Consider the following 25,631-nt stretch of genomic DNA (forward strand, 5'->3'; position numbering starts at 1 on the left):
TCCTAAATACTTAATTAGCTGCCTAAATAAGGGGCCTGATTTTCAAAAGTACTCAGGAGTAGATATATGAATTTTGGGCCAGATTCTCAGCTGGGGTAATTTAGCATAGCTCCACATCAGTTTGTACCATCTGAACACATCGCCACTTAGTTTAAAATTGTTGATTAAATACATTAAACACTGGGCAAATATGTTTAATTTACAATTCTTTCCTTGCATCTGATAAAAGGGCATGTCTTGATCATTTCTGATACAATAAGTGAAACTAATTTTAACATTTTGAGTTCCAAGATTTTCTGTAATATATATTATATTTTCTTAAAGTTTGGAACATCCCACTATGATACTATGAAAACCAAATTTGTATATGCATATATTGACCCCATTACATTGAAGGGCAAATTCCAAAGTTCTTGAGATACATATAAAAGGCTCTATATAATATTTAAATCATGGGAGGGGAGGTTGTACTTACCCTTTAACTTAGTGTGAGTGTTTTTAGCAATTTTCTTTATTTCTTTGTTCAGGTCCTCGAGTTCTTTTTTTTTTTTTTTTTTTTAAACTCACTTCCTCTCCTCTCACAACCCTGCAGAAGCGGAGCCACGGAGCAGCTGGGGATCCAGCATGAGAACCCACGGGACCCTGGGAGCTGTAGTTCCTTGCCTAGCTCCCTGCCTATAGAGACAGCCCTGGAGCAGGGAAAGAACTACATTTCCCAGCAATCCCTTGGCAGCTATCAACAGGAAAGGGAGGGGTAGGGAGTGAGGTAGCTGAGCCATGCTGCGAGTCGAAAGGGGTGGCACTGTGAATGGGGAACAAGTGTGCCCAAGGAGTAGAAGGCTTTGCCCCAGATATCCCCTTCAGAGGACTTCCCCAGACTGCATTAGGGATACTGGTGTGACCTCACCTTGCAGCCCCCAAAGAATGAATTGGGTGGACTAAATGGACAGTGCCCTTCTCTATCTGAAGCCAAGCAAGGGAGGTACATGGATCCCACTAGAATTTAAAATGGAAAGTAAGGGAGGGGAGGCTCTGCTAGGGGACTTTAGCAGCTTTAGATACAGTACCAGGCACGTAGGAGGATTTCCACTTCTGAGCCATGGAAGCAGAAATTGACTTTTCCTTTCCAGATTTAGCTAATATTCAGAAAGCGAATCTAGCACCTGCCTTCCAGATTTGAACACCCTCAAAATTCAGGAGTGCTCAAGCTCAATTTGGGCAGCTATTACTTCATTTCTCCCAAATCAAATATACTGATCCACTGTAACTTGCTGTAGAAAAAGTAGGATAAGAAATGAAGAAGCAAGAAATGCTTCCCAGTGGTTTTTAGGACTGGAATTGCTATTTTCAACAGCTTTTGCCCTTTTTTTAAAAAAAGTTTTATTTGTTTAAAAGGAAGACAGTGATATTGCATTGGCAAATTCCCCATAGAAACAAAGAGTGGAACAAGAGAATAATAAAGGCACCTCAACTTTTCCTCATTTATGTAGGACAGTCTTATAATATGCATCCAGATATTCTCCAATCACACAAGCTGAAAATTGTTCCACTTTACTGCAGTTCTGTAACCATATGGGAATCAATCCTGTGTTCTGTGTACATCCAAAATTCCTGCTGAATGACCCGCCCTGGGAGCGAGTTACCAGTGACCCAGGGCTGGGACAGCAGAAGGGTGCAGGTTGTGGGGGAGAGCCCAGGGCTGGGGTGGCAGGGGAGTGTGGGGGGGAGCCAAAAAATTTTTTTTGCTTGGGGCAGCAAAACATCCTAGAGCCGGCCCTGGTCACTGGATGAGTAGTTTTCTGTTCCCTGAGTGACCAGAGCAGGGGCTGCACTAGAGTAATCAGGAACCTGCTAGAACCAATTAAGGCAGACACGCTGATTAGAACACCTGCAGCCAATCAAGGCAGGCTAATCAGGGCACCTGGATTTAAAAAGGACCTCACTTCAGTTTGTGGTGTGTGTGTGTGTGAAGAGCTGGGAGCAAGAGGCACAAGGAGCTGAGAGTAGGAGGGTGTGCTGCTGGAGGACTAAGGAGTAAATGTGTTATCAGAAACCAGGAGGAAGGTCCTGTGGTGAGGATAAAGAAGGTGTTTGGAGAAGGCCATGGGGAAGTAGCCCAGGGAGTTGTAGCTGTCATGCAAATGTTACAAGAGGCACTATAGACAGCTGCAATCCACAGGGCCCTGGGCTGGAACCCAGAGTAGAGGGTGGGCCTGGGTTCCCCCCAAACCTCCCAACTCCTGATCAGACACAGGAGATGTTGACCCAGACTGTGGGTTCCACCAGAGGGGAAGATCACTGAGGTGAGCAAATCTGCCAATAAGTGCAGGACCCACCAAGGTAGAGGAGGAACTTTGTCACCCCACATAGGAGTAAGGATATTTTGAGTTCTCACATAATGTTGCTTGTGCTAACAAATGGGAAAATAATCTTAGCTAAAATTATTTTAACAAGGCAAACAAACAATAGAAACAAAATTGTATTGCTGATAAACATTTAGATAAATTTTGTTTAAATGAAACTAATCACTCAAATAGTAATTTTATAACCAAGAAAGCTGAGAGCTATGTATGCTCAAACTTGTAATGTCACAGGATTGAGATTCAATGGAAGGCACAGAAGGAAGGATCCTGGATGTCCAAATTCAAAGTCGTTCTTTAACTTTCATTATTTTTAAAGGGCCTATGTGATTTCACATTAGGAGCAGGTTAGTGTTTATATTTATGTTTGTCATGGCAGGTCTTTAAGCTTGGGATACTTTACAAATAAACTCACTAACCAAATCAAGTCACAGCAATTCAAACCTAGTTCATTAAGAAGGTTACTTTAAAAAAAAATAGGATTTACTTTTTGGTCCAAATTTAAAGTTCACCAACTTAAAGGGCACTGAGTTTTTAATCAAGGGAAATTTTCAAATAGTTTTTTTCCCTTATAAATAGTGCATTCTATACTTCTGTCCATCACTGATTCATTGTTTTGCCCCTAATCACATCACTGTACCAGGCACTGCCCATTTTTCACTAGAGAATACTGTATACAGTCTAATAAGGAGAGATTTAGCTAAGCCTCTACAGTGAATCTTGGCACAGACAGCTATAATTAGCTTATGAATAATACCATTAGAGACATTAACGGGTGAGATTTTCAAAGGAGCCTAAATTACTTGAGAGCACAAGCCTCACTGAAAGGTAGCAGGACTTGTGCTAAGTCACTTAGGCACTTTGGAAACTCTGGTCAACAATGCTGAACTCGCAAAAAGGGGTGAAAACTGCATTTAAAAGCAATCTAGAATGCATACAAGTGATGTTTTAGGCAACTGCATTGTAACAAGGCTTTTTTTAAAAATATGCAGTATTACAGTTTTAACTAGTTTCTCAATGCTTGCTCTATGTCAGCATCTTCCACTGATTTTGAAGGCAACTTTATATTATAAAGCCTATTTCTCACCAATGACCGCACATTGTCTCCTGCATGTGAAAACAGTATCTAGCTATTAATAACACTTCACTAATTACAGTAAGTGTATGAGAGAAACATTGAGTGAAAGTAAATGTTACCAGTACCATTCAAATGAAAGCAGTGTCTTATGCGGTATAATTTTCTTTGCAATACACACACAGAGACGTTATTGTAAATATTCAGGTTGAAAACTGAAAGTTTTCAAAGATTAAGGATTCACAAATGGGCAAAACGGTAATTCTTCACTACTGAAAAGTAGTTTGTGTATACGACTACAAATGCAAAACATGCATGTAGGTAGTGACACTGAAATTAAGTATCCCTGATCCTTTTATCCATTAAAAAGAGTGTGTTACACACTTTACCGAAGGAAGCTTCAAAACAAATTTAAGACGGGTTACCAAGGTGACTATTTTGGGCCGATTCTCAGGTCCAGTAAGACCCATTTGGGCTACTGACAGTGCAAAGGGGCTGTAAAGCTGGTCTAAGAGGCCAGCTAAGGATTCCGCCAGTATAGAGTAAATCCTCAACTGGCATATCCAACCCTACACCAGCCCTAGAACCATTGGGATAAGGAGTGTGGCCAGAGTGCTTCAATGATCCCCACCTGCCAGAATGGCCATCAAGGGGGACAATGAAGCTTAGAGCAACCGTGAGACTGTTCTAAATTCAACCTGGAGTTAATTCAGGCCCCTGCCACTTCTTAAATGTAGATTTGCACCCATCCCCCCACCTTGATTATGTCAAATACAGCTCAGTATGATCCAAGAACGGTGCCCATCTTATTTACATATCTTCTAAAAAGTCTTTATCTTGAAGCCTGCCAACCATGTACATTGCCAGTTTATGTAATTATGTGCACCTATCACTGTTTCTTGCATCCTCCTGCCTCCAAATACTCCAACAGTTTGTTCAAACCCATTTGTTGACTCTCGTCTTAAATAAATTAGAGTTCAAATACTTTGGGGGCAAGGACTGCCTCTAAGCTATGTGTTTGTACTGGTTCCAGAACAATGGAGTAAATATCATCGTGATTGGTTTTCTAAGAAGTCACTAATGTGATGAGGTTTAAACAGTTATTTAGCAGCAACTAGTTTTGAAGACTCATTACATGCTATGATGTGAACAGAGCCCTTCCCCATCTAGTTTAAATTAAAAAAAAATACTTAAAGAAAAAACCCTTCTTCCCCACCCCCACATCATGAATTGATACTAATTCATTTAAAAACAAATAAAGGGGAAAAACAGATCTGACCAAAAGAGATTCTAGAACAGAATGCCAGTTGGTAGAAAAAGTCTACTAGCGAATGGAAAGAAATCAGCTTAGAAACTTCTACTCGCATCGAAAAGTATATAATTTTAGTAGTCTTGCTATCCTCTATATAATGAATACTTATATTAACATTTTATTTTGTGGTTTGTTTTGCTCTCAACATCACAAATGTCTCTTTCCCTATGGCCACCTTCAATATATCTGGTAAATGTGTTCCTTTGATAGATGAGGTCAAGGTGGTGGGCAGCTTTCCCTGAAGACAAAGTTTTTTGTTCTGAAAGTGCACCTTTGTCTCTAAGCTGAGGGCTACTACTTCCCAAGTTGGTGCTCCTGATCTGGGACTTGACCATTACTGAAGACCCGTAAAGCACCTTGAGTGGGACAGTAGGTTCTCATTGTTGGAAAATGGAGGAAGGAGTATCAGTCTCACAGTTCCACCAATGTGTCCTTGACTTGAGATGTGAGGCACTTTCAGACGGAAAAGAAAGGTTGTCTTTGAGTTACTGCTTTTGGAAATTGATTAGGTTAAGTTTTAGACTAGCTTCTTGGAGAATTATGGAAAATGTTTTGAAGACATTCCCTTTTTCAAATGGGATCTTAAAGCTGAAATGGGCAACTTCAATTTATTTTATATCTGAGGTGTAAAAAATGTACATTTCATAAATTTTGCAACATTCACCTCCAACTTAAAAGTTCTCAGTGAATATGGCTGCATACCTATTAAGAGTACTCATTCAGGATAACTATCCATACATATGAAATATCTAAAAAAAGTAAAATATTTACTGCCTTCAGAATTTGGTGCAGACAAGATAATGCTGTGTTTCTTCTTAACTTCTTCCACATTTTGTGCTATTTTAGCTATATTGTTTGAGTTCCTCAACCTACAGGGAAAGAAAAATGTGGCAATAAAAACGCTAGAAAATATTTGCTACCAACAGATTAGGAAGAAGAAATGCATCTTTGATTCTAACAATTTCTGGAGTGAAAGGATAACTAGTCATTAGGATTGTCAAAAGTAAGGAAATACCATACCATAAAGAGGTCAAAAGAAAAATATCAGTATTGTAGATTCTTATAATACAAACCAAAGTTATTCAGATTTGAATACCAGGGACAAATGCTGATGGGCCAACAAAACATAACATGAGAAAACGCAAAGAACCTTCTACATCTAAGGAGCATGATTTGTGTCTTTCCCAGACTGAGGGTACATCCAATTATGGTTTCCCAATATGGGGAAGGGGAAATCCCTTTTTTCAAATATATACCAGATTTTGTCAGTATTTTAAACACAGATAATATATAAAAAAAAAAAGGTTTAAAAAACTACATGTTTAACATTAAGATCTGTAGGTAGGGTCAGGAAGAATCTTTCCAACCCCGCCACACCAATATTGCACAATGAAGTACATTATGGAGGTTGTTATTCCTCTGAAGCATCTGGCATTCTTAATTACTTAAGACAGTATACTTTGTCACTTCCAGCATGAAAATTCCTACATCCCTGAAACTGAAGGCAAGATATAGTAAAGGATGTTACTTTGAAGTTTCTACCAAACAAATTTGACTTATGTATTTTGGGTTGGATTTTTTTGTATTGTGAATAGACTATTTCAAAGATCTCTCTTTTACAGTGTACATTAAAGTCATGGGAACCTCAAGGACTTAGTGGCGAGTTGACTTACCCTGAGGACCTGTTTGAGACACCAGTTCAGAAAATATTTCCTATTCAGATAAGCAATCAATCATATCTTTAACTATGTTTTAAACAAACCCATCCTTATAGAGGGCAATACTTAAAGGTGTTTAAGAGCTTGACTAGTGGGTGTCACCCAGGTGTGACTACATGTAAAATATGAATACATAATCAATATTTATTCAGATACAAAATGATACATGCATACAAATAGGATAATGATATTCAGCAAATCATAACTTTTCCAATGACTCCTTACATGCCCCATCTTGTATAAAATGCATCATAATGATGCCATAATCACATCCTATCATCATTATGAAGAATGTGAGGTGCAGTGTCACAAGGTGAACTAAACAAAAGTTGAGCATCTTGACTGGCTGGAGTCTTCTAGAACAAACACTGTATATCTTTATTCGTATACCAGGCCATCAATGTATATGGTGGTTAAAGCACATTCAACAAGTTAAGACTCTGTTCTTGCCACCAAAGAGTTTACAATCTAAACTGACTAGATAATACACACAAATTAACTCAAATGGGAGTGGGGGGAGACAGAAGAGGGTTCACGGTCGTCATATCCCTCCTCTCCCAAAGAGGAGATACACAGCCTTCAACAAACAAAAGTATTACAGCTATTAAATCCCAAACACGTCCCCACCCTTAAAGCAAACAACCCACATTAAATGCTCATGTAAATTAACTCCCCATTCCTCCCCCTCAACAACAGTCCCTTTCCCTAACCCCCACTCCCACATCCCCAGCCAAAGCTTGCTGATAATATGAAAAGTTCTATGCTAATAAGTGATATGTCATCACATCTCTGTAGATGTCCCTCCCATTCCTGCTCAGTTCCTTCTAATCACCCTGCTGCTGCTTGAGCCCACTGTGTTTGCTGCAGGGAGGAGGGACCACCTGCCCCCTCCCCTCCAGTGAGATCTGGGAATCTGTAAGGCTCTTGGGAGGAAGAGGGCAGCATGGCTGAAAACATTTTGATTGGTTGTAATCTTCTGAAACAGCAGCAGTTAGAAAAAGAACTGAATGGCTACTGGCTGACTAAAATACAAGAAATACTTCATAATCTAGACAGCATGCCAGAAGTAGTAAGACATTAATAACAGTGACATAATAAATTATTCAGAGTCAGGAAAAACCAAAATAATTTGTATGGATTTTTTTTTTTTTTTACACTAAATATGAAGAAACTTAAGCCAAGTTCAAATTCTGTTCTTAGTACATGGCACATGTAGAAATACTTTTTGAATTATGTGTTCAGCTACGGTCAAAGACAGATTATTGAAGTCAAAGAGAAAAAGGGAAAACTGGTCTGCATCAAATTTCTTTTCTTGTGTGCATTCTCCTTCGACTTCATCTTCAGCAGCATCATGAAGCATGGAGTCTTTTGACAATGGTAGTGATCTCAGTGACAATAAAAGTGATGCTAATTCCATTTCTTCATCATCTAAAAATAATTTTACTACTCCACCTGTTTCAGTATCATAAATTCCTACTCCTGGAAAGTTTTCATATGTTCATTATATTGCTATTAGAAGGTTTTTGGATAGACAATCCCACAACCAGAAGAGTGAACTTAATTGTACATTTGCTAGAGGTATTCATGACAGCAATACACCATTTTATATAGTCTAAAATCTTTATCTTAGAATTTGTTCATAATTTGTGCCCAATTTATAAACTACTAAATAAGAAACAGTTTGCAGGAAGTCTTTTGAATGTCAAAATAGATTGCGTGAAGAAGAGCTGGTGTTCTTACTGCACAAGCTCCTCATGTGTCGCTAGCATCTGCTGAATGGAGCAATACTCATAATGAGGGTGCCATCAGCTAATGATAACTCCACAACCAGTGGTTTACTCATTCCATTGCACAACTGAACATCACCACTGAGCAACAATTCAATATGTTGCTGACCATTTTAAAAATGTAATCAGTTACTTGGGTTATTTCAGTTGTGACCGACAGCGCAGCTAATATTAAAGCTACTTCAGCTTTGTTGATAAGAGTGTCCACACCTTCTGTGTTATCATGTGCTGTGCATACGATGCACTTTTTCCTCTGGTGATATTGAAGAACTGACACCTTTCTCATCATGTGTCAAAAGTGCAAAGCATTGTCAAGTTTAAAAAAACAAAAACAAAAAAAACCAAGTACCAGCAGCCATTTTTCAGCATCATTTAGTGCAGCACTCAATTTCATCCACATTGAGTGAGCCTGGTCATACTCACTGGGCTTCTTTAATTAAATGTGTCAAAGATTTTCAGATATGTAAGAAGGCCCTTTAATCAGCTACTGCTGAAAAAGTGGTGGCTAGGTGCCACCAATGAATAATCTGCGCTGATATTCTTGACCACGATGTCTTCTGGATGCAAAACTCAAAATTCATTTTACTGCTTGAACCCATAGCTCAGTCCTTTCAGAATATGGAAAATGATAATTCTACATTTTTCATACAAAGAATGAGTTCCTGAGCATTAAGTAAAACTTGTGAGAATAATGAACACAGATGATTTACAAAAGCAAATTCTTTGAACAGGATTAAAACATAATCCTGAAAATACATAAGTTTTTCTTGCTGAAAAATCTCTTGCTCTGTAGTATCTGTTCACATTTTTACTACAACTTTTTGCTTTAGCACTGAGCAGCACTTCTTAAAATAAATCAAATACATAACTACCACATGAGAGCTTCCATCCATCTGTAACAATGCAAAGCTTCTCTCACTTACATGATCTACCAGAAGTACATGCTAGGTATATGTATTCACCATACGTTACAATAAGACTGATGAAATCATAGCTATGTTTCTGCTTTACATTCCTAGAGGGAAGCTATGCAAGAGTCATTTTAGTAGGAAGTCCTGCAATATATTGGCAAATAGTACTCTCAGTTTTGCTATTTGTGTTTTTGTATAGTGATTTTAGCCATCATGGTTACACTATAATTTCTGCAGTATTATTTTTATGTAATGGACATTTTCTTTATATCATGATGCCTCAGCTTTTCCCTGACAAAGCTGGTTAATGTAACAAAAGGTAAGGCTTTGTTTATTTCGGATCATAAAGAAACAGGAATAATTTACAGAATATGGTATTAAAAGCTTTTTTTAAAAGTTGATTAATAAATACACAAATCAACAGTTAAGGGAAGAACCATTACCAAGACACACATTTTAAACTGATAAGTGTTGGAAAAATTATCTGCCCCTTGTTTCATTTTACCTGCTGGAAGAAGTCAGCCAAAAAATGATCTTTTTCAAAAACAATAGTTGTCTCTCCATCTTCATCTTTTTGACACTGTAAAACAAACAAGTTATTTAATTTGAGCATGCCTATGAAATGAAGCACAGGGATGTGTTCTGAAGCAGAATTAAGCAACTGATTACTTCTAGTAAATAGTCATAGGTTTGTTGCTATGCCAAAGTACTACTGCTTTACCCTCTTTCCATTTACACTTTCCATTCGAAATCTTCACCATAGCAGTCAACATTTACGAATGCTCACAAAAAACTCCTCCCGCCCAAGCCAAAAATTCAGTAACATAAGCTAATGTTTCCTCTGCCATACTTATGATTCTTCTTCGAGTGCTGTCCCTGTGGGTGCTCCACTCTAGGTGACGGTGCGTCCCGGCGCTGTCGATCGGAGATTTTTGGTAGCAGTGCCTGGTTGGGGCGCATGCACCCAGATGGTATCTCCCGTCTAGTTGGAATCTTCCTGAGTGCATGCGCCCCACACCCTCCTCAGTTCCTTCTCAACCGTCCTCGGCTGAAGACGGGACTCGGAGCAGTGCTGCCTTCTCTTCCCTGGTATCTATAGGAAACAGTAACAAAGAACATAGAAATAATTATTAATTACTTCCCAGTTGTTTCCCTTCCTTTAGTATAGTTACATAGTTAGTTACTTAGTTTAAAAAAAAATCACTTCAGACTTGTCTCTCACTGAGACACTCTCCCCTGCCGTTTCTAATTTACAATGCCAGGGGCTTCAGGATTCAAGAGGTGTGTTTTTCTGGCACGACTCCATACCAAGGTTGGATGGGCACTCACATTGTGTGAAGTGCCTCGCGGAAGCCTACATCCCCGCAAAGTGCCTCCACTGTATGAGCCTCGAGTCGAGGGCTCGGCACGACAGAGACCTGCGGCTTAAAATGCTTCTCCTGGAGAAATCCCCGCAGCCGCTTTTGGAGATGGGGAAAGTTAAACCCACTCCCACATCCTCCCCAGCCAGATCGAAACCGGTGGGGAGCGTTGCTTCACCCTCCCTGGAGCGGAGGCAAGAAGCAAAGCAGTCTCATAGGAGAGACTCTAACAAGGGTAAAGGGGTCTCCTGCGAGATCCCTACCCTCTGTGCTGACAGCGCCAAAGCTAGGCGCCTCAGCCCTGGATCACGCCTCAACAACGGCTCCCACAGACCATAGAGGCGGAAATTCAACCTCCCGAACACAGGAGGATTCCGCGGCACCAAGCGCCTCAGCGCTAAAAACAGCCGCGAAGCCAACTGCGCGGTCTGTCCCGGTGCCGACAAGGACATCGGCACCGCAAGCCCCAGGGCTAAAAATAGCCGCAGAGCCGGCTGCGCGCTCTGCACTGGTGCAGACAAGGATGTCGGCACCGCAAGCCTCAGGGCTAAAAACAACCACGGAGCCGGCTGCGCGCTCTGCCCCGGTGCCGACAAGGACGTCGGCACCGCAAGCCTGAGGACTAAAAATAGCCGCGGAGTCGGCTATGGCTCTGCCCTGGTGCCGGCAAAGCCATCGGCACCGCAAGCCTCAGCGCTAAAAATAGCCGCGGAGCCGGCTATGCGCTCTGCCCCAGTGCCGACAAAACCGTCGGCACCGCAAGCCTCAGGGCGAGGGGGAAAAAAAAAAAAAGCCGCGGAGCCAGCTGCGCGCTCTGCCCCGGTGCCGACAAGGACGTCGGCACCGCAAGCCTCAGCGCTAAAAATAGCCGCGGAGCCGGCTATGCGCTCTGCCCCAGTGCCGACAAAGCCATCGGCACCGCAAGCCTCAGGGCGGAAAAACAAACAAACAAACAAACAAACAAACAAAAAAACGCGGCTCCGACCGCGTGCTCTGCCCCTGTGCCAGGAAGGACGTCGGCACCGAGCCTGCCTTTCGCCCCTGCACCAACAGCAGACCCCCTGCAGGGCACCTCCAACTGACCCACTGCACCGCTCACACTTTCACTTTCGCTTCTTAACATGACACAGCGCAGTCCCACCACCTGAACTGGCTACCTTCACTGAGCGCGAACCTGATCTACAACGGCAAGCAGAGTTCTTCGCACCTCCTTCTCCTTCCCCACTGGAGCCTTTTTCCACCTCAGGCTAAGGTCCGCAGCCTCCAGCCTCAGTTTCCCTACTTCGCTCCCTATAAATGAGGCACTCTTGGAACCAACTGACTTCCTATTTTTTTATCAATGCAGTCGCACAAAGAACGAAACAGCCACAATATCAGTCCACCCCGCAAGACATGAACCTTAAACGCCTTGACGTCTTGTGTTGCAAGGTTCACACATCCTCCACTCTACAATTCTGGATCGCAAACTACCTTGCACTCCTTGCCAGGCATGACTTTGATAACTACAATAAACTTTTGAATTCGCCTCTTACATTCCAGAGGACAGGACAGCGGGCTTTAAATCAATTCTGAGCGAGTGCCAATTGATTTCCAGAACAGCCCTACAAGCCTCTTTAGACACGACAGACAGCAGCCCGTACAACTGCACCGGCTGTGGTTATGCGCAGATCTTCATGGCTTTCTGCATCTGGCATCCCTAAAGACCTGCACAACAAAGTGGAGGACCTCCCTTTTGATAAACATAAACTGTTTTCTTTAAAAAAACAACAACAAAAAAACAAAAAAAACCCACCTGATGAACTACTTCATACAATGAAAGATTCTAGAGCGACACTGCGCACCCTGGGCATTCACCCATCTCTTCCCAGGGGTCAACGATATCAACCCAAACCTTACCACATAAATAGGAATCGCGCTAGACCCCCTAAGCCAGAGGTGTCCAAACTACGGCCCGCGGGCCAACTGCGGCCCGCGGGTCAGTTTTTATTGGCCCGCAGCAAATTCTGAAAATATAATTGAATATGGCCCGCACATGGCGCTTGAGCTCAACTCTGTTGCACTTCTCAGTTTCAACACTAGATGGAGCCAGTCACAGAAAAGGTGCTTCTCCACTAAACAAAATTAAGCAAAGAAAAATAGTTACCACGAGTCACCAGAAATGGCAGCACCGAAGAAACGCAAGATAGCAAGTGAGTGTAGAACAGGGGTGGGCAAACTATGGCCTGCAGGCCACATCCGACCCGCGGGACCGTCCTGCTGAGCCCCCGAGCTTCTAGCCCGAGACGCTCGCCCCCGGCCCCTCCCACACTGTTCCCCCTCGCCCACAGCCTCAGCTCGCTCGCTCGCTCCACTGCCGGAGCCGGCACAAGGCTCTGCTGTGAGCTCCTTGGGCAGTGCAGCTGCAGAGCCCGGCCTGACCCAGTGCTCTGAGCTGCGCGGTGGCGGTGGTGGCATGTCCCGGCTCCAGCCGGGTGGCGCGGCTGTAACACTGCCAGCCACTGGTGCTCCAGGCAGCACGGTAAGGAGGCAGGGAGCAGGGTGGGTTGGATAGAGGGCAGGAGAGTCCGGGGTGGTGGTCAGGGGGCGGGGGTGTGGATAGGGGTTGGGGGGAACAGGGGGTTGAATGGGGGCAGGGGTCCCGGGGGATAGTCAGGAAGGAGGGGGGTTGGATGGGGTGGCAGGGGGCAGTGAGGGGCAGGGGTTCTGGGGGCAGTCGGGGACAGGGAGAAGGGGTGGGTGGATGGGGCAGGGGTCCCGGGGGGTAGTCAGGAAGGAGGGGGGTTGGGTGGGGTGGCAGGGGGCAGTGAGGGGCAGGGGTTCTGGGGGCAGTCGGGGACAGGGAGAAGGGCTGTGGATGGGGCAGGGGTCCCGGGAGGGCCGTCAGGAATGAGAGGAGGGGTTGGATGGGGCGGCAGGGGCCAGGGGCAGTCAGGGGACAGGGAGCAGGTGTGTGTGGATGGGGCAGGGGTCCCAGAGGGACCATCAGGGAATGGGGCAGTTGGATGGGGCAGGAGTCCTGGCCGGGGGGGGGGGGGTGGTAGATAGGAGGTGGGGGCTGGGCCATGACCCCCTCCCCTAACCGGCCCTCCATATAATTTACGAAACCCGATGCGGCCCTCAGGCCAAAAAGTTTGCCCGCCCCTGCCCTAAGCGCAGACAAAATCAAGCTCAAGCAACCACTTCCCATCCATCTGGGAATAAACAACAATTTTAAAAGGTTGATTCAGGGGCTGTGCGACCATTCCTTGATTCCACAGCCTATTTGCCCATTTCGCCACCGCCTCCAGAGTTTCCAACATGCCTGTCAGCAAATTACACAGGACCGCTGAGTCCTCGAGATAGTTCAGTCCGGTTATTCTAGCCCATTCATATCCTATCCTCCTCCCCTTCCCCGTCCTTCTTCAGGGACCCCTCTCATGAGCACCTGCTTCACGCAGAAGTTGCTTATCTTCTACAGCTAGGCGCAGTGGAGCCTGTGCCAATGCTACATCCAGGGAAAGATTTCTACTCCCATTACTTCCTGACCCAGAAAAGGACTGGGGGCTGGAGACCTATACTAGACTTACGCCAGCTGAACAAATTCGCGAGGATACAAAAATTCAAAATGGTCACACTGGCCACATTAATTCCTGCACTAGATCAAGGGGACTGGTTTTCAGCCCTCGACCCACAGTACGTCTCTCTTCATATATCAATTCATCCAGCTCTCAGACGCTTTCTAAGCTTCACAATCGGTCACGACCATCTCCAATACGGAGTTCTTCCTTTCGGCCTCTCCACAGCACCGGGACTTTTTTTTCCTAAATTCTAGCTGTACTCGTGGCTCACCTCCACAAACATGGGGTCACGCAGTTCCCCTACCTGGACGATTGCCTCATCAAGGGCAACTCCTATGGCAAGACACTCCAAGCTACTCTTTCACTATCGCCCTCTTTCACAGCCTAGGCCTCCAAATAAACGCCCAAAAATCCACCCTGACACCTACACAACAGATTGAGTTCCTCGGAGCTCATCTCAACTCAATCCATAACAGAGCCTTGCTCCCATATCACAGATTCCTCGCTATCACGCAGCTCAAACGCACGCTCTCTATTCATCCAAGGACACAGGCAAGACTCTGCCTACAGCTCCTTGGTCATATGGCATCCACTACCTTCATACTCCAGTACGCCAGGCTGCACATGAGATGTCTTCAGGGCTGGCTCAATTCCAATTTCAAACCCAACAGACACACCTTAGGGATGTTGTTAACTCCGCCTCCCAACTTTCTAGCTTCCCTACAGTGGTGGACAAGACCAGAGAACCTCTACACTAAGGTTTCCTTCCAGAACTGATCCCCAGCACTCGTGCTCACCACGGACGCTTCCCTAATTGGTTGCGGAGCACATTTAGAGGGACACAGGGCACAAGGCTAGTGGTCTGCATCAGAGTCACACCTACACATAAATCTCTTATTGCTCAGAGCTGTGAGATGAGCGTGCCTTCATTTCTTCCCCTCATAAAGAACAAATACCTGCGAGTCTTAACAGACAACATAGCATGTATGTACTACATCAACAGACAAGGGGAAGCATGCTCACATTCTCTTTGCATGGAAGCCATCCGTCTATGGAATTGGTGTATATAACATCAAATACAGACCACCGCTTCCTACCTGCCAGACTACCACAACACTACTGCCGACGCACTCGGCAGGCACTTCTCGACGGAACACGAATAGGAACTGCACCCCACAATACTTCAACAGCTCTTCTCCCTCTGGGGCACCCCGTCAGTAGACCTCTCTGCCACAACTCAGAACCGAAAATGTCCCCAGTTTTGCTCCAGAGTGAGACTCAGAACTGCATCCCCAGGAGACGCATTCCTCATCCCGCAGAACACCTCTCTCCTGTACGCCTTCCACCAATCCCTCTGCTACACCGGGTTCTTCGGAAGATTGTGGACCATAAGGACCGGGTCATACTTATTGCCCCGGCTTGGCTGAGACAGACGTGGTATCCCTACCTACTCTGCATGTCCTCCCGTCACCCACGGGCTCTCCCCAACAGGCCAGATCTCCTTTTCCAGAACAATAGACTGGCTCTTTACCCTGAGCTCCTCAAGCTCCACCTCACAGCGTGGTTCCTTCATGGTTCCAAACCCATGAACTAGCCTGTTCTGAGCAAGTCCGATATGTCTTCCTGCACAGTAGGAAAGACTCCACTCATAAAACCTACCTGCAGAAGTGGAAGAATTTCGCCCTCTGGTGCTTACGTAATCACTTAGCGCCCAATATGGTAACCCTCCCTATCATTCTAGACTACCTCTTGGAACTAAAACAGACGGACATTCGCTCAGCTCCACCAAAGTGCACCTGGTGGCACTTACCACCTTCCATGACCTCTTAGCAGGTTATTCACTCTTTACTCACCCAACCATAAAACGATTTCTCACAGCCCTGCAAAACCTCTACCCTGAAATTCACCCAATAGCTGCTTCATGGAATCTTAACCTCGTTCTATATGCTCTCATGAAGCCTCCATTCGAGCCCTTGGCTACCTCCTCTCATCTCCATATATCCATGAAGGTGGCTTTCTTAGTTGCCATAACATCAGCAAGGAGAGTAGGTGAAATGAGTGCCCTGATGGCCCACTCTCCCTACACAATCTTCTCCAAGGACACAGTCACTTTGAGACCACATCCTAAATTTCTTCCTAAAGTGGTATCTACCTTCCATCTCAACCAACCTATATACTTACCTACTTTCTATCCCGAACCTCACAAGACTCCACAAGAGGCAACCCTGCATACTCTCGATGTCAGGCGAGCAATTGCCTTTTATTTAGACAGGACTAAACCATTTTGCAAGTCTCCGTGACTCTTTGTTTCCATTACCGAAAAAATCAAACGGTATGGCTATCTCTAAACAACGTCTGTCCAAGTGGATCTCTGACTGCATCAGATCCTGTTACCGTGCGAAGAATCTTCAACCGCCTGAAGGCGTTAGAACTCATTCCACTAGAGCCACGTCGGCATCCATTGCCTTCTTACACAATGTTCCCATTCCTGATATCTGCAAAGCGGCTACTTGGCCATCTAAACACATGTTTGCAAAACACTATGCTCTAACGCAAAACACCACGGCAGACACAATAGTAAGTCATACAGTACTATCTTCAGTACTCCCTGCCGTATCTCCAAAGTCCCACCAACCGTAGTGGGTACTGCTACACATTCACCTAGAGTGGAGCACCCACAGGGACAGCACTCGAAGAAGAAGAGAAAGTTACTCACCTTGCAGTAACTGAGGTTCTTCGAGATGTGTCCCCCTGTGGGTGCTCCACTCCCCGCCCTCCTCCCCTCTACTTTGGAGTACTAAGATTACTCTCCACGGTAGAGAAGGAACTGAGGAGGGTGTGGGGCGCATGCACTCAGGAAGATTCCAACTAGACGGGAGATACCATCTGGGTGCATGCGCCCCAACCAGGCACTGCTACCGAAAATCTCCGATCGACAGCGCCGGGACGCACCGTCACCTAGAGTGGAGCACCCACAGGGACACACATCTCGAAGAACCTCAGTTACTGCAAGGTGAGTAACTTTCTCTTCATGGGCAAGTAGAAACAACAGCTGCTGCTGCAACACAGACACATTGGGGAAATAGTTATACATCAAAAGCTCTCTCATATAGTTACAGTTCAATATATTTTCCCAATTAAACAATTCTTAGTGTACAGGTTAAAATCATAATATAAAAATCAAGTATTTTATTTTGTAGTAATAATATTTTTCTTTTTTCCCTTTTCTCAACAGAAAACATACCAAAAAAGTTAGAAGTCACTGGGAAAATGTTACTATGGCCCAAATCCTGCAAACATTTACATACATGCTTAACTTTACTGTTTTCACTGAGACTATTCACAGCAGTAGTTTAGCATATGCATAAATGTTTGCAGGATTTGGGCCAGTCTATCATTTGACTTCTTAAAATATTACACCTTAAATATGTATGAGATAGGCTGTCACTTTGCCAGCCAACTGGTAATAGGGAAAAATGACAACTCCTCAGATATTATATTTGAAAGTTGTAAACACCCAGGAAATGTAGATAATACAATGGATTAAAACTAAGAGTAACAGGATGAAATCAAGTAAAGTTTAGTAAGGAAAAAATCCTAATGATAGTTATAAAACTATGGAAGAGTCTCCAATAGGAATTAGCAAAATCCTGACTGCTTGAGATATTTATAAACAGACAAAGCAAAGCACTAAAAGATATCATAGGGATCCACTATGCTCTACTGTCAAATTTATTGTCCTATCTAATAGGCTTCTTCCATGTTCCTATGTATTTATGTGTAGTATCATCCATTATGTGTTAAGTGCTTTTCAAACATGTAAGAGCAAAGTTTCTGCTAAAAAGGGGCTCGTAATCTAAAAGAAACAAGCAGACACATTGGGGAAAACCACATCTGACCACTACAAAATTTCAAAAGCTAGAGTATATGTTCCCTTTACACAAAATACCTCAGACCAAAAAAAAAAAGTCTATAAAATCTACAGTAGGTTATGATTCAGAACCACCACCAAAATAAAACCACACACCAAAAGTTGCAGTTTCTGTATCATAACCCACATTTTACAAATATACTAATGGACTGACATAAGCACTGAAGGTATTTTCATCTGACAAAGCCATTCACATCAGATAGGATAACAGCCTGCTTCACTAATTTCCAGATATGAGGGGGTGTCAGCTATTTTCACAAAAGCATGTGCCAAAAATGATGCAACTGCCTTCTCCATAAACTAGTCAACCAAATCTCTATTCAAGCCAAGAACATCTTAGCCCAGGGGTGGGTAAACTTTTTGGCCTGATGGCCACATCGAGGTTCCGAAACTGTATGGAGGGCTGGTGTAGTGTATTAAATTTCTCCCTGTAGGAACGTGCGACTTACGGTGTACTGCTTATGGCTGCCGGTCCTGGTGCTCTGAGTGGCATGGTAAGGGGGTTGGATAAGGGGCAGGAAACTGGGGCGGTTGGATAGGTGTGGGAGTCCTGGGGGTCCTGTTAGGGGGAGGGGCTGTGGATAGGGGTCAGGGCAGTCAGGGGACAGGGGCGACTGGATGGGGCAGAGGTTTGGGGGGGGCAGTCAGGGGACGGGGAACCGGGGCAGTTGAATAGGCATGGGAGTCCCAGGGGGGGCCTGTCAGGGGGCAGGGGTGTGAATAGGGACTGGGGTACTCGGGGGGGAGGGAACAGGGGGGTTATACAGAGGGTGGGGTCCCGGGGAGGCAGTTAGGGGTGGGGGCAGTCAGGGAACAAGGAACGGGGGGGGGGATGTTCTTAGAGGGGCAGTTGGCGGGTGGGGAGATAGTGGATAGAGGGTGGGGCCAGGCTGTTTGGGGAGGCACAGCCTTCCCTACCCAGGTGTAGTGTAATAAATTGCTCCCCGTAGGAATGTAATATTTATGGTGTACTATCTACAGCTGCCAGTCCTGGTGCTCCACAAGTAGCACATTCCTATAGGGAGCAATTTAATACACTACACCCAGCAGCTCTCGCAGCCCTGCTGCCCAGAGTGCTGGCAGCATGGCAAGCTGAGGCTGCAGGGGAGGGGGCAGGGGCTAGCCTCCCTGTCTGGGAGCTCAAGGGCCGGGCAGGACGGTCCCGTGGGCCAGATGTGGCCCGCGGGCCATAGTTTGCCCACCTCTGCCTTAGCCAATAGAAGAAAATGGTGTTAACCTTTGCTTACTACCTTTAGTTCTTGGGTGCTTCATTCAGAACTGACATCCTACAGTAATTCAGATGTTTGTTGTGCCCATCCGAGGCTATTAATGTATTATAAAATTTTCTATAAAAGCCATTTTAACATTACACCAGTGTCCACTTAAGCCTACGCCCACTGACGACAAGATCTACTATATCTTTCCATCACTGCTTTAGCACGTATGTTAAATGATAAATGTCTTATTCAACATAAGGGCTAAAATATTACAGTAAAAGCTGTTTTTTTTGTGTTACCAGAAAATTCTATTAACTGGCATTTCTGATATTTCCCAATACAAATCTTCAATCAGGACTAGTATATTTCTTAGGTTATGCAATTGCGCATTCTGCACTCTTTTATGCAAAAGAGGCAGAAGACAAGCAAGCTGCTCTTAGGGATTTATTCAAAAAAAGCAGCTTCCAGGTTGTGTCATAGGGTCATTACAGATTCAGCCCAATCTCCTACTTCTTCTACATCTACAATGGTAATTGATGTTGATAATGATGACCCTGAGGCACTGCAAGATCCTGAAGTGCTTTCTGAATCATAAAAGAAAGATTAAATTATGTTCAGTATAGTTGTAGTGTTAAGTGTACTTTTAGTGATCTGGGTGTACCTACTCTATAGAAAACTTTACCTGTATACAGTACACCTAAGTGCTTCAAGAAATCAATCATTCTGCAGTGCAGTACTACTACTGGACTGGTGATTAGCTGTATACTATTTTAGTTTATTCATTTTATTGTATTCTAATTCTTTGAAAATTGGTATTCCACTGGTAACTATAACTGTTAGTTAACCAGAATTTTTGACTAACTGGCACCCCCTGTTCCCTCAACATGCCGGATAACAAAGCTTTTACTGTAATCGTGTCAAATGATAAATGAAAGTTAATATTTGTATTTCTAATATGGTTCTTTCTCCTCATAAATTCTGAGAAGCCACCTGAGCCCAATGCCTATGCTAGCATCATAAGCAATCCAATTACCATGTTCAAGGGGAGCTATAATGTCCAAATTAAAATGAGCAGAAACTTAGGGTACGTCTACACTACGGGACTATTCCGAATTTGCATAAACCGGTTTTGTAAAACAGATTTTATAAAATCGAGTGCGCGCGGCCACACTAAACACATTAAATCGGTGTTGTGCGTCCATGGTCCGAGGCTAGCGTCGATTTCTGGAGCGTTGCACTGTGGGTAGCTATCCCGTAGCTATCCCATAGTTCCCGCAGCCTCCCCCGCCCCTTGGCATTTCCGGGTTGAGATCCCAGTGCCTGATGGGGCAAAAATCATTTTCGCGGGTGGTTCTGGGTACAGCCTCACCCCTCCCTCCCTCCCTCCCTCCCTCCCTGACAGCGGCAGACAACCGTTTCGCGCCTTTTTTGCTTGGTGAACTGTGCAGACGCCATAGCACAGCAAGCATGGACCCTGCTCAGCTCCATACCGCAATCGTGGATGTTTTAAACACCTCGCGCACTCTCGTGCAGTATATGCTGAACCAGGACCTTCGAACCGAGGCGAGTAAGAGGCGGATACGGCAGCGCGGCGATGACAGTGATGAGGACGTAGACACAGAATTCTCTCAAACCGCGGGCCCCAGCGCTTTGGAGATCCTGATGGTAATGGGGCAGATTCTATCCATTGAACGCCGATTTTGGGCCCGGGAAACAAGCACTGACTGGTGGGACCGCATTGTGTTGCAGGTGTGGGACGATTCCCAGTGGCTGCGAAACTTTCGCATGCGTAAGGGCACTTTCATGGAACTTTGTGACTTGCTTGCCCCTGCCCTGAAACGCCATAATACCAAGATGAGAGCAGCCCTCACAGTAGAGAAGCGAGTGGCGATAGCCCTGTGGAAGCTTGCAACGCCAGACAGCTACCGGTCAGTCGGGAATCAATTTGGAATTGGAAAATCTACTGTGGGGGCTGCTGTGATGCAAGTAGCCAAAGCAATCACTAAGCTGCTGCTACGAAAGGTTGTGACTCTGGGAAACGTGCAGGCCATAGTGGATGGCTTTGCTGCAATGGGATTCCCTAACTGTGGGGGGGCGATAGATGGAACCCATATCCCTATCTTGGCACCGCAGCACCAGGGCACCCAGTACGTAAACCGGAAGGGGTACTTTTCAATGGTGCTGCAAGCACTGGTGGATCACAAGGGACGTTTCACAAACATCCACGTGGGATGGCCAGGGAGGGTTCATGACGCTCGCGTATTCAGAAGCACTACTCTGTTTAAACGGCTGCAGCAAGGGGATTACTTCCCAGACCAGAAAATAACAGTTGGGGATGTTGAAATGCCTGTCGTTATCCTGGGGGACCCAGCCTACCCCTTGATGCCATGGCTCATGAAGCCATACACAGGCAGCCTGGACAGTGGTCAGGATCTGTTCAATTACAGGCTGAGCAAGTGCAGAATGGTGGTGGAATGTGCATTTGGCCGTTTAAAGGCGCGCTGGCGCACATTACTGACTCGCTCAGACCTCAGCCAAACCAATGTCCCCTATGTTATTGCTGCTTGCTGTATTCTCCACAATCTCTGTGAGAGTAAGGGGGAGACCTTTATGGCGGGGTGGGAGGCTGAGGCAAATCACCTGGCCGCTGATTACGCGCAGCCAGACACCAGGGAGATTAGAAGAGCACACCAGGAAGCGGTGCGCATCAGAGAAGCTTTGAAAACGAGCTTCATCAATGGCCAGGGTACAGTGTGACTGCTGTGTTTGTTGATGAACACCCACCCCGCCTTGACTGACTCATTCCCTGTTAGCAACTCACCCTCCCCCTTCGAGTACAGCTTACTTATGCAAATAAAGTCACTCATTTACAAAGCATGAATTCTTTATTGATTCATTATAAAAAGAGGGAGAGAAGTAAGGGTGTGCTTTGGGAGGAGGAAAGGAGGGATGGAGAAGGCCATTAAAAAAAAAATTCAGAGTAACGACATCCTTCTGGTTGGGCTGTCCACGGGGGTGGAGTGGGCGGGTGCACGGAGCCTCCCCCCACGCGTTCTTACACGTCTGGGTGAGGAGGCTAAGGAACATGGTGAGGGGGGAGGGTGGTTATACAGGGGCTGCAGCAGCACTCTGTGATCCTGCTGCCGTTCCTGAAGCTCCACAAGACGCCGGAGCATGTCAGTTTGATCACGCAGCAGCCCCAGAGTTGCATCCCGCCACCACTGATCTTCCTGCCGCAACCGCTGATTTTCCTGCCGGTCTTCCTGCCACCACCTCTCATCTCGGTTGTCCCTCCTGTCCTCACGTTCACTGGCCTCTTTCCTGTAATTTGAAACCACGTCCTTCCACTCATTCAGATGAGCTCTTTCATTGCGTGTAACTTCCATAATATCCGAGAACATCTCATCTCGCGTCTTCTTTTTCCTCCGCCTTATCTGTGCTAGCCTTTGGGATGGAGGAGGGATGGTTGAAAAATTTGCAGCTGCATGAGGGAGATAAATATTTAGAAAGATACATTTTACAGAACAATGGTTATACTGTTTCACAGTGAACATCACTATTCACCTAGCACATGTGATTTCCCTACAAGGTCGCATTTTTCATCTTAATAGTGACTGCTTGCAGCTCTGGGGTTACAGATCTCACAGACACATCAGGTCCAGGCATCAGAATTCAGCTTGCATGCGGCCATGGTAAGCCACTGTCTCAGTGATTTACCCCTCCCCCCCAACGCATGGCTAATACCACGCTAGCTCCCTGCTAATCAACAACCTTCCCCCTCCCCCCCACCCACTGCTTGTCCGGTAGCTTGGGGAAGATCGCCTCGCCGGTGACCAAACAGAAAAGATCATCGGCATTTCACTCCTCCCCTCCCCCCGCTTCGCTACGTGCAGGAAAGTGTTTTTTTTAAGCTGCTGCATTCCACGAACCCAGTAGAAAAATGGCCACCCCCCTTACTTAAATTCCTGATTTTTAACCAGGTTATCCTGAACGATATCACTTTGCTGAGGATAACAGAACAAGATAAAGAGCGGATGCTTCTTGAATGTCAGCAGTCACCGGGACCATACGCTGCTATGCTTTGCCACGCAATGATCCCTGATTACTTGCTACATGCATGGCATGGTAAAGTGTCCTACCATGGTGGGCGGAACAAGGATGCCTTGCCCAGAAACCTTCTGCAAAGGCTTCTGGAGTACCTACAGGAGCGCTTCATCGAGATGTCCCTGGAGGATTTCCTCTCAATCCCCGGACATGTTAACAAACTTTTCTAAGTAACTATACTGTCTGCGAATGCATCCCAAGTCCTCAGGGCAAATCAATCATTAAAAAAGGCTTGCTTAAAAAACACTGTTTGCTATTTGCAAAGGTACACTCACCAGAGCTCCCTTCCATGGCGTCATTCTCTGGAATAGTTGCTTGTGAGGGCTGGGAGCAGGGTAATTCCGTCAGGGTGATAAAAAGCTCCTGGCTGCTGGGGGTCACGGAGTGCTGTGTGCTCTCTGCTACGTCTTCCTCTTCTTCTTCCTCTTCATCTTCCCCGTCTGCATAATCCTCAGACATGGCAGAGATTACAACCCCCACCTCGGAATCCACGGTCAGGGGTGGGGTACTTGTGGCGCAGCCCCCTAAAATTGCATGCAGCTCAGCATAGAAGCGGCATGTTTTTCGACCTGCCCCGGACCTTCCGTTTGCTTCTTTGGTTTTCTGGTAGGCTTGTCTGAGCTCCTTAACTTTCACTCTGCACTGCACGGAGTCCCTGCTGTGGCCTTTATCCGTCATAGCCTTAGAAATTCTTTCAAATACTTTTTCATTTCGTCTTTTGGAACGCAGTTCTGTTAGCACTGAATCCTCTCCCCATATAGCGATCAGATCCAGTACCTCCCGAGCGGTCCATGCTGGGGCTCTTTTTCGATTCTCAGGAGACTGCATTGTTACCTGTGCAGATGAGCTGTGCGTGGTCACCTGTGCTGATGAGCTCTCCACGCTGGGGAAGCAGGAAATGAATTTCAAAAGTTCGCGGGGCTTTTCCTGTCTACCTGGCCAGTGCATCCGAGTTGAGAATGCTGTCCAGAGCGGTCAGTGGTGCACTGTGGGATACCGCCCGGAGGCCAATACCGTCGATTGCGGCCACACTAACCCTATTCCGATATGTTAATACCGATATTAGCGCTACTCCTCTCGTCGGGCAGGAGTACAGAAACCGATTTAAAGAGCCATTAAAATCGATATAAGGTGCCTCCTAGTGTGGACGGTTGTGGCGTTAAATCGGTTTTACGCTCCTAAAACCGATTTAAACGCCTAGTGTAGACCAGGCTTTAGTTTGTTATCCTCCCTCCACAATGCTTTGAAGCAAGGATTCAACCTGTTAGTATGAAAAACACAGCATATTCTCCTCAAATGTATTGAATATAAAATGAATTTTCTGAAAATTTATAAAAGAGCCTGTTTGTTTAGTTTGTGTGTTAAAACTGGATCATCTAAGAAATTTAGCATCTGAAGGATCTTACTAATGGAATACACAATCTTTAAACTTTCCATTTAGTTAAAACTCACTGAAATCTTGTGCAAAGGCTATAGCTGAAGTTGGATTGCAATTAAGCTAATATATTTACAACTGTGTTCTAGGTATGGCCCTACCAAATTCACAGTCCATTTTGGTCAGATTTGAGGTCAGATTTTAAAAATAGTAAATTTCAAAGTTTCTGATATTTAAATCTGAAATTTCTCTCTTGCAGCGGGAGGATGCTAGGCCTCAGAGAGAGCTGTGTACTGGTGGATACTCTGAGGAGACTAACCCAAATTATGGATTATATGATAAAGAGCCTTGTAGCCCCGACGCTAGTTATGGGTTTTATGGTAAAGAGCCCTGCAACTCCTGCACTGTAACCAATTAAATGCCTAGTACAGGAGATGGCAGGTAGCAAACCCTCCCCAGCGTTAAAGTTTAATAAAAGTTGCAGCCTAGTGCTTACTTGCATGTATGGGTTCTCATTTTGCAGCTGTGTCCACATCAATTACTCACTGTTCACTTTTAATTATCTCTTCATTAAGAGAGCTGTGCATTAATATAGCACTCCCGTAAGATTCCAGTTTGACAATCGTGGATAATGACCTCTATTTATCCTAGATCCACTGCTCCCATTAAAAATACTCGAGGCTTTTGGCCCTTTTTACCCTGGGCCAGGACCTGTTTACTGAATCTTTATTTTAGAATCTTAAACATCACCACACACATTGTTTAAGGCTGGTTCAGTCTAGTGCAAGTTAAGCACTTTGGACAGAGTGAACTATACCTCTACCCCAATATAACGCTGTCCTTGGGAGCCAAAAAAAATCTTACCTCGTTATAGGTGAAACAGCATTATATCAAACTTGCTTTGATCCACCGGAGGGAACAGG

The 25,631-nt window shown here is 45.1% G+C and overlaps 1 protein-coding gene across 1 annotated transcript in view; it reads right to left on the minus strand.

Annotated features, from left to right (window-relative positions):
* LOC123353390 (syntaxin-2-like) overlaps positions 1 to 10,060 on the minus strand; it is a 48,499-nt gene extending 38,439 nt beyond the window's left edge. The window contains exons 1-3 of the mRNA XM_044994421.1: positions 10,014 to 10,060; positions 9,669 to 9,743; positions 5,519 to 5,616 (exon numbers count right to left, since the gene is read on the minus strand). Coding sequence (XP_044850356.1) covers positions 5,519 to 5,616; positions 9,669 to 9,733 — 163 coding nt within the window. The 5' untranslated portion in view covers positions 9,734 to 9,743; positions 10,014 to 10,060. The remainder of the gene's footprint in view (positions 1 to 5,518; positions 5,617 to 9,668; positions 9,744 to 10,013) is intronic.
* Between the last annotated feature and the right edge of the window lie 15,571 nt (positions 10,061 to 25,631).

Source organism: Mauremys mutica, chromosome 20, assembly GCF_020497125.1.
Source record: "Mauremys mutica isolate MM-2020 ecotype Southern chromosome 20, ASM2049712v1, whole genome shotgun sequence".
NCBI lineage: Eukaryota > Metazoa > Chordata > Testudines > Geoemydidae > Mauremys > Mauremys mutica.